We start from the raw sequence: 10000 nt of genomic DNA on the forward strand, positions 1-10000 counted from the left end.
AATTGTGCAGTGACCTTCAGGATTTGTTTTTATTGTTTATTATTTTGTTAATCTGACTTTTTTCTGACTTTTTTTATTTCTGTATGCGCTTTTCTTTTTAGCTATTTGATGTAAAGCACTTTGAATTGCCTCTGTGTATGAAATGTGCTATACAAATAAATTTGCCTTGCCAAAGTAAAATTACTACAATGAGTACAAAAAAGCTACTCCTTTACTTTGACAAGACTAATTGCAATTTGTTGCTTCCACCCTTGCAGGTCACATGTCATAAGCTACAGTACCTAAGTCACATGTCATAAGCTACAGTACCTAAGTCACATGTCATAAGCTACAGTACCTAAGTCACATGTCATAAGATACAGTACCTAAGTCACATGTCATAAGATACAGTACCTAAGTCACATGTCATAAGATACAGTACCTAAGTCACATGTCATAAGCTACAGTACCTAAGTCACATGTCATAAGCTACAGTACCTAAGTCACATGTCATAAGATAGTCACATGTCATAAGCTACAGTACCTAAGTCACATGTCATAAGCTACAGTACCTAAGTCACATGTCATAAGATACAGTACCTAAGTCACATGTCATAAGCTACAGTACCTAAGTCACATGTCACAAGCTACAGTACCTAAGTCACATGTCATAAGCTACAGTACCTAAGTCACATCTCATAAGCTACAGTACCTAAGTCACATGTCATAAGCTACAGTATCTAAGTCACATCTCATAAGCTACAGTACCTAGGGCAGTTTGCTTGAATGAGGATTATATGAGACTGTGACAGTACGCTTCTGCATATCTGCTATTCCCCCACAATAACAATATTCCATTTCACTATGAAAATTATTGTGTCTTTGCCCACAATGAAAATGCATTCCCCCCTCTGTCTTTCTCTCCCCCAGGTCTCCAGGGTATGTCTCTGCCAGGCGACTACCCCGGCGCTCTGCTGTCCCAACCGGGGTACCCTCCCCACCCCGGACCCTCTCTCCACCCCTACCCGGGCCCGCACCCGCACGCCGCCATGCTGCTCCACCCCCCGCCACACGCGCACCCCGCCGAACCGCTGCTCGCGCAGGGACTGGACATACATGCACACTAGCTGCTGGGGGAGGGTGTGTGTGAGTGTGAGTGTGTGTATGTGTGTGTGTGTGTGTGTGTGTGTGTGTGTGTGTGTGTGTGTGTGTGTGCACGCCTGCGTATGTGTAATGACGCATACACTATTTAGAAGAAAAAGACACATTGCTCTGAAAGTTTACATTCCCCCTGAAAGACACTGACCTCGATGTAGCTGCTCACATCCTCCACTTGCTAACACACACACACACACACACACACACACACACACACACACACACACACACACACACACACACACACACACACACACGCCTACACACACCCACACACCTACACACACCCACACAGTCTGAACCGTAGGTTTAAGCCATACCTCTTTCAGAGTAGAAGTGCTTCCTCCTTTCCAAACCCTCCACTGTGTCCTGTGGGCGAGACACATGCTTTAAAACTACACTTCCCATCATGCCTGCTGATACTGCGAGAAGACGGACGACCGGACAGACGGGTTCATATTTCTGCCTTCGGCCGTGAAGAGTCCACACAGCCCAGGGACGTCACCGGACGGGACTCGATCCTCTGACCGCGCCTTCTTCCCTGCTCCCTGTCTTCCTGCACACGTGACTGTCAAAGAAACACACACACACACATGCATGCAGACACGCACACACACACACACACACACACACACACACACACACACACACACACACACACACAAGGCTGTACACACCAGCCTGGTTGCCAGAATAAAACATTGGCCTTGTACGACGTTTCTGCGACCCATGGATACGTAGCATATCACGCCTCTGCACCAAAAGCATGTTGCATATCACGTGTGTAGATACGTGTAAATCAACCTTAGAGTCTGCTATTAGCGCGGTGGCCAATAGGGGCAGTGTGGCCGGGGTGGATGGAGGGTGCAAACACTGGCCTTTCACACTGGAGGGCCGTGTTCGATCCCCAGCGTTTCCAACATCCATATTTCAACCATAAGTCACATTTAACGTTTTTGCTATTTAAGCATAACCCAAACCATAATCCTAATCTTAACCAAGTTGTTCTACTTGCCTAAACATGACCAACGTGGCTCAAGTTGTTTTATTTGCGTTCAACATCGGAAAGGCAGCAAGGTTTTCAAGTTTCAAGTTGTTTCAAATTTACGTAGAGATTGTAGGTTTGCAGAGACGTAAAATGGCACGTTTTTAGAAATGTAAAAGGCAGACGTTTCGTTTCAAATTGACATCGAGGTTGTACAAGTAAAATGCCCACGTTTTATTCTGGTCGAGTGGGCTGCGCACGCACGCACGCACACGCACGCACACACACACACGCACACACACACACACACACACACACACACACACACACACACACACACACACTCACACTTTATTTAAAGCTGATTTGAGTTTTTTCTTAATCTATTTTTGTATTTATGCGTGTTTGTATTTATGCGTGCCACTCCGGGCGGATGCAGCTTCACGTGAGCTTGTTGAATATTTAGTGCTCCTCCTCAGCATGAAGCTAAACACGACGAATGACTTCATGTCTGCCTCGCTCGCTCTCGTACAGTGTAGCACTGACCTCCTCAACCCAGACGCCAAGAGGTGTCGCTTACCTTAGGATCGTCAACACACAGTACACGGAAAGCCATGTAAACACACACACACACACACACACACACACACACACACATCACAAACACACACACACACACATCACACACACACACACACACACGTCACACACACACACACACACACACACACACACACACACACACGCACACACACATCTCTGTAAGCATTTCTAGTCCAGTGTTTGTGACAGCAGTGTGAGGGGAGCTGCAGCCAAAGGAAAGGACTCTTCTAAACATTCTGCTCCTTCTCCACTGTACGAGTCTGCTCCAGAGTCCATTTCTGAATGACGGGAAATATATAGTTATGACGACTATGATGTTATGATTATAGTATTAAAACCTCTGTTTTGTAAGGCTGTTGTCACTGGTCATCTGTTTGAGCGTGCATGAGTGCGTGTTGTGTGACGGATGTCGGGGTTAAAAGTAAGAATTTGCAACATTTTCGTATAAATCAGAGGTTCTCAACATGGTGTCCGGGGACCACCAGGGGTCCTTGAGGGGGTTCCAGGGGGTCCCCAGCAAACTGATGAATTGTTAAACTTCAACATTATTTCATTTATAAGACGTTAACACAGTTAGAAAATGTAGAAGATACTGTTTTGATCATAGTTTCTTTGTTATATCTCTGTTTAGAAGAGGGAACAAACGTCCTTTCACAAGCAGCAGCAGCAACAAACGTTTCAGCAAACAGGCCTTCTTCAGCATTGCAGACACAAATTAAATGGAATAACAATTACACAATAGTCCCAAAAACAATGCAAACTCTTCAATTATTTATAGATTTCCAAAATGCTGACAAGCTCAAACAAGTGTCTGGGGAAATGCACAGTAAAGCAAGTGCATGCTTTGAAGAAAACAGACTGTGCCTGTGTTCCTCTCTCAAAGCTTTACTTCTCACTCTGTTTTGCTGCTCATCTCAACCCTGAACTTGTTTTGCAATTGCAATAATTATTGCAAATTCAACCAATTTTACTGCAAAAAAAAGAGAGAAAAAAAACAGAAGTTCAAAAGTTGCCAAGTAGTGTGTGTGTGTGTGGGGGGGGGGGAATAATTGTTTTCCTCAACTTGCAATTTTTGACAGTTCATGCCATTTTACCACAAAAATATCACAAAACTTTAAACACAAATTGCATTACAATTTTTAAGAAAAGTTGTTGCAAAATCAAGCCCTTTTGATCGCATCACACACAAGCACGCACGGACGCGCGCGCGCACACACACACGCACACACACACGCACACACACACACACACACACACACACACACACACACACACACACATCCTGGAGGGACTGGATCATTTTCAGTCGACGAAAAAGAGATGTCTAGCTACAATTCAAAAGACTCATAATGAACCGTTATCAAAACCATTTGCTATCCTCAAAATAGTGTCATCTCGCTCCTTTCAGCCATGCTTCACTCTCCCATCTACATACCTCTATCCATTCCTTCCTGTGACGATCTGTTCCAGCCTGCCGGGGGCTGCAGGGCCCAGACGCAGTGATCTGTCACCCAGGCAGGATGATCACAGGAAGACAAAACAAGGCAGACATTTTGAACACTTTGCAGCACAGATATGGTCTCAGCATGGCCGTCTGAAGAAGAGAAACTCCATCGCTGTCTAAAGTGTGGGAGAAAAGAACATCCACTTTTCAACAGAAAGTTAAAATCTGTGTGAGTTGGGTGGAGTAGTAGTAGTAGGTCAACCAGAAGAGTTTTCCTGGGACCCTGAACTCTGGAATTGTGTGTGTGTGTGTGTGTGGGTCTGTGTGTGTGTGTGTGTGTGTGTGTGTGTGTGTGTGTGTGTGTGTGTGTGTGTGTGTGTGTGTGTGTGGGTGTGTGTGTGTGTGTGTGTGTGTGTGTGTGTGTGTGTGTGTGTGTGTGTGTGTGTGTGTGTGTGTGTGTGTGTGTGTGTGTGTGTGTGTGTGGGTGTGTGTGTGTGTGTGTGTGTGTGTGTGTGTGTGTGTGTGTGTGTGTGTGTGTGTGTGTGTGTGTGTGTGTGTGTGTGTATGTTGGGGAGGGGGGTCGGGGGGGGGGGTTACAGAATGAGCAATAATAGGGACGTTGTTTTCACAAGTCAGACAGCGGGCCCATAAAGTCAAGTTTCATTCTGGGAATACTTTCTCCAGCACCACCTGTGTAAATTTGGGTGTCTCAGATAAAGAAAGTTATCATGATTAATAATATCAATAACCTTTAAATTTCATGTGAAAATGTCCTTTTTCCATTCTCCCCTTCTTTATTTAAACTTCACCTCCGATTAAAGAGGACATGGCCGGGATGGCCCGCCAAGAAACACACTCGGCCACTTACACCCGACCTCTCTGTTCTCCTCCCTCACAACCCCTCGCCCCTCAATCCAGTCGCCAGAGTAGAATGTTAGCATTTTACGTGTCTGCAAACCTACAATCTGAATGTAAATTTGAAACAAAACGGCGGTTAATTTGAATAACTGGCTGCCTTTCCAACGTTAAAAACGCAAATAAAACAACTTTAACAACTTTGGTTATGTCGTGCTACACACTGCCCTGTCCCACCTGGAGGGGAAGGACACCTATGTCAGAATGCTGTTCGTGGACTACAGCTCAGCATTCAACACCATAGTACCCTCCAGGCTGGTATGCAAACTCAGGGACCTGGGACTAAACACAGCGATGTGCGACTGGATCCTGGACTTCCTGACAGACCGCCGCCAGGTGGTGAGGGTGGGCAACCTCACCTCCTCCCCACTGACCATCAGCATAGGAGCGCCCCAGGGGTGCGTCTCCAGCCCCTTCTGGTACGACCTCTACACCCACGACTGCGTGGCGACTCAAACTTCAAACACCATCGTGAAGTTTGCAGACGACACAGCAGTCGTGGGGCTGATCTCGGGGGACGACGAGACGGCCTACAGAGAGGAGGTGAGGGTCCTGGAACAATGGTGCCAGGACAACCACCTCTCCCTGAACGTCTCCAAGACCAAGGAGATCATTGTGGACTACAGGAGAGGGGGGGGCGCACACCCCCCAATCACCATCAACGGCACAGTGGTGGAAAGGGTGGACAGCTTCAAGTACCTGGGAGTCAACATCCACCAGGACCTGACCTGGGCCGGCCACACCGCCACTGTTGTCAAAAAGGCCCAACAGCGAATACACGGACTCAGGCGCCTGAAGAAATTTGGGCTAAGGAAAGAAATCCTCACAGACTTCTACAGAGGCACCATTGAAAGCCTGCTGACTGGCTGCTTCACCACCTGATACGGGAACTGTACCACCATGGACCGCAGGGCGCTACGGAGGGTGAGGCGCGCGGCCCAGCACGTAACAGGATGTGAGTTGCCAGAACTGCATGAACTGTATAACCAGCGGTGCCTCAGGAGGTCCCTGAAGATCATCAAAGACACAAACCATCCCCACAACAGCCTGTTCTCCCTGCTACCCTCAGGGAGGAGATACAGGGTTCCAATAGCACGCACAAATCGCTTGAGGAACAGTTTCTTCCCGCAGGCCACGAGACTCCTTAACATACGCAAATAGTGTAGTAGCCGTACCGTACCGTACTGCAGCTGCTACCATTATGTATGCCTAATGTTTAATTGTATGTTTAACAAGGTACATGCTATTTGCACCTGTATGTCAAATACGTCGAATTTAAAATGTCTGAACACGTCTAACGTATGCACAATGCCTAATGTTTAATTGTATGTTTAATAAGGTACATGCTATTTGCACTGCATGTCAAATACGTCGAATTTAAAATGTCTGTCTAACGTATGCACATGACATGTGCACCTATGTGCAATGAATATGCCACTGACTTGTCTTATCGCTATTCTGCCTTATTGCCTATTGCTGCTTAGTATTGCTTATTGATGCCTATTTCTTATTGCTCATTGCTTGTTGCCTATTTGTACTATGTCGTAAACGGAGTCCACAGCACAAGAATTTCACACGTGATACTTGTACCATGGAGTGACAATAAAAATCTTGAATCTTGAATCTTGAATGTTTAGGCAAGTAAAACAACTTGGTTAAGGATTATGCTTTGGGTTAGGCTTAAATAACAACAACGTTAAATGCGAAGTTATGGTTAGACTTTGAACATGCCGGGATGCGAACAGCTCTCCGGTGTGAAAGGAAAGTGTTTATGCTCGCCATCCACCTCAACCACAACGCCCTTACTGGCCACTGCGTTATTTCAATAGCAGACTCTATAATGTTGATATACACGGATCTAGAAATATTCTATGCTACGCAACGTATTTTTGGTTCATAAACGTCGCCATTTCTCGTATCCGTGGATTGTAGAAACAACGCCGTTTTATTCTGATGACCAGGCCGTTCCCCTCTCAACCACATGATGTTCTCCTTATCCATAACCTTCACCTCTCCGCGTCCCATATAGCCCCTCCCCCATCCCATATAACCCCTCCCTCATCCCATTTAGCCCCTCCTCCTTCCCATATAGCCCCTCCCCCATCCCGTATAGCCCCTCCTTGCTCCCCAGCCCTAAAACACCCATTCACAACCCCGTCCTCTGGCATCCAACATTCACCCCAAACACACGCAGCCCAACCATGAATACCTCCTCCACCCCGCCCCCGAAGCAGGAGAGGTCAGGGGCCGGAGTTCGGCCGGGGGTCAACAGGAAATGGCTGTTCTCCCTGGCACTGCGGGTCCTGACCCCGGCACCCCTCCACTTTTCATTTCTCCCCCCCGCCCCCCCCCCCCCTCCACACACTCCTCTGCCTTGTCTTGTCAGGACGGGGCCCCTCTCTCGCTCTCTCTCTCACTTCCTCATGCACTTGTTTGTGCAGCAGCGGCTCGCTCGTCCTTTCTGTGACACGGCCGTATATAATAATCACAAGAACATTTGTCTCAATCCAAACGCCGTTCGCATTTCCACAACAATACCACCTCCCAGGATGGTAGCGTGAACTCTGATGTACCTCAAGGCTCAATTCCGGGGCCGTCGTCGTTATTCTTTATCTTCATATGTTACCTCTGGGAGAAATCATCTGTGGATTTGGCGTTACTTTTCATCGCTGTGCTGATGACACTCAACTCTACATACCTGTTAAACCCAAATGACAGCTTCTTATTTAGAGGTGTGCTTAAGCATAATGGATGCCCTCAAACTGGACTGCAACAGTTATACAGATAAACATAACCTGAATATAAGTGTAGACTAGACACTCGGGCATGTTCTCCATACTGTACACATCACTGCAGTTGTGTAGGACAACATACTCCGAGACAAATTCTCCAAGCTTTGTACAAAAATGTGCCAACTTTTCTCCAATTCTTTCATGATCTCTGGATATAAAAAAAAAGAGAACAGAAATTGAAGTCATTTTTCTACAGACAAAATCCGACGAAGGACGGCAGAACATAACATTAATGTTTCAATTTTAGTTTCTCTCACAGCACAACAAACAATTCCTTTCCTCATCTGCCGAACCTATATGAAAGAGAGCCCACTGCTTTCCTAACTGACTGATATTACAGTTCTTATGAGAAAACCTGTCAGCTATTTGAAACGCAGTGATCTCTAAATGGACGGTCCTGCAACATCACGTCCCCCAGGCAAGGATCTGGAGATGAAGGCGAGAAATCAATGGCGCCGAGGTTACACACAGACATCAGAGTGCTGCAGTCATTCACACAGTCATATCTTCAGCTTGTGATTGGTTCAGATAGATTTACCCCGCCGCCAGCCCATTCTGTCGCCAACACACACTCCATTAGACAGTGGGAACTATAACGCATAAAATCTGCCTGTATGCTGACAGGAGAACTGGGGGGGCTGGGCTTGAACTGTGCAACTGTGCATTTTGTCTGCATGTCATGATATGTGTGGGTTGTGCATAGGGAGGTGGTGTTTGACAGAGACTTTTGGTCGAATCTTCGAAAAATCAGGAGAAAAATATATGATATCTGGTAACATATATCTGGGGGGGAAATATGTATTGTAAAATCTATATGAAATTCAGTTAAGATGGAACAATCTGTAGATTTTAACTGTCTTTTGTCATCACTTACGGCGCTCCATTGCAGGACTGGTGCAGTGCTTGTGTTACACAGGACATCTTTGGTTTCAGACATATTGAGTTCGGTGTATTGCTACATTCCCTATAATGTCTCCGTCATTTCACGACTCCTACTGGTTTGAATTTCACCGTTTGAGCGAGCGTCGGGTTATTGAGGCAAAATGAATACACGTGTGTGTGATGTGGAAATGTGCGTGCCGCTGTGTGTCAGCACATGTACAATGTGTGTGTGTGCATACATTTATGCAACCCCATTTTAACACACAGCGTGTGTGTGTGTGTGTGTGTGTGTGTGTGTGTGTGTGTGTCTGTGTGTGTGTGTGTGGGGGGGGGGCGTTAGTCTGGTGATCATTAATCATTCAATTACACACCTGTCAGAGTTCAGACAAGTGGGAGAGACGAGGGGGAGGGATGGAGGAAAAAGGGGGGAAGAAAGGAATGGAGAGGGCAGCAGGGAAGGGAAGGTGAATAGAGGGTGGGACTGAAAGAGAGAGAGAGAGAGAGGCAATCAAAGCATGGCAAGGAACAAAAATGAGAATGAGAGAGAAAGAGAGAGAGAGAGAGAGAGGGGGAGAGAGAGAGAGAGAGAGAGAGAGAGAGGGAGAGAGGATGGGAGAAAGTTATATTGAGGGTGTGTGAACGGCCCGGTAACAATCCACTGACAGAGGCAAGCTGTTAGATGGTGACAGCCGCTGAAAAGCCGCACTAAAGACAAAGGGACGTACACACACAGAGACAAGTGACAGAGGGGGACAAGACGGGACAGGACATGACAAGCAGTTGCTGTGTCCATCTGACTCTACCCTGATTGAACAGTAAAAGTGTACAAGTGTTACAAGGCATGTTTGGCAGCACGAGGGCATAATAAGCACAATGCGAGTGAACGCTAATTATTAAAAGAATTGCATGCAATACACACAAAATGTCTGGGGCATAATTACTACTTTATGGGTCACGGTATTAAATTGAATGTCATTTTCGAGTGTTTTCCTAGGTTATATTGTAAGAAAAGTTGATCCGCTACCAGTGGCCTTATAATCGGCAAGTAAAGTGATAGCATATTAACTTGGGGTATTAAAAATAAAATAAAAGGGGGGGGGGGGGGATTGCAATTTGTTGAATATTGTTCATCATTTTGATATTTTGTGGACAATTGGATATAAATAAACCTCATCCATTATATTTAGGCCTTTAGATAATTGCAACAGCCATTTATGTGTTCTGATTTTGACTATTTATTGG

General features: G+C 46.1%; 1 protein-coding gene across 1 annotated transcript in view; it reads left to right on the forward strand.

Moving 5' to 3' along the window:
- Positions 1–1106, forward strand: part of meis3 (myeloid ecotropic viral integration site 3) — a gene marked incomplete at both ends in the record, with an annotated part of 13461 nt that extends 12355 nt beyond the window's left edge. Inside the window, one exon of the mRNA XM_083637010.1 lies at positions 910–1106. Coding sequence (XP_083493136.1) covers positions 910–1106 — 197 coding nt within the window. The remainder of the gene's footprint in view (positions 1–909) is intronic.
- Between the last annotated feature and the right edge of the window lie 8894 nt (positions 1107–10000).

This window comes from Poromitra crassiceps, assembly GCF_964638095.1.
Source record: "Poromitra crassiceps genome assembly, chromosome: 5".
Lineage (NCBI taxonomy): Eukaryota > Metazoa > Chordata > Actinopteri > Beryciformes > Melamphaidae > Poromitra > Poromitra crassiceps.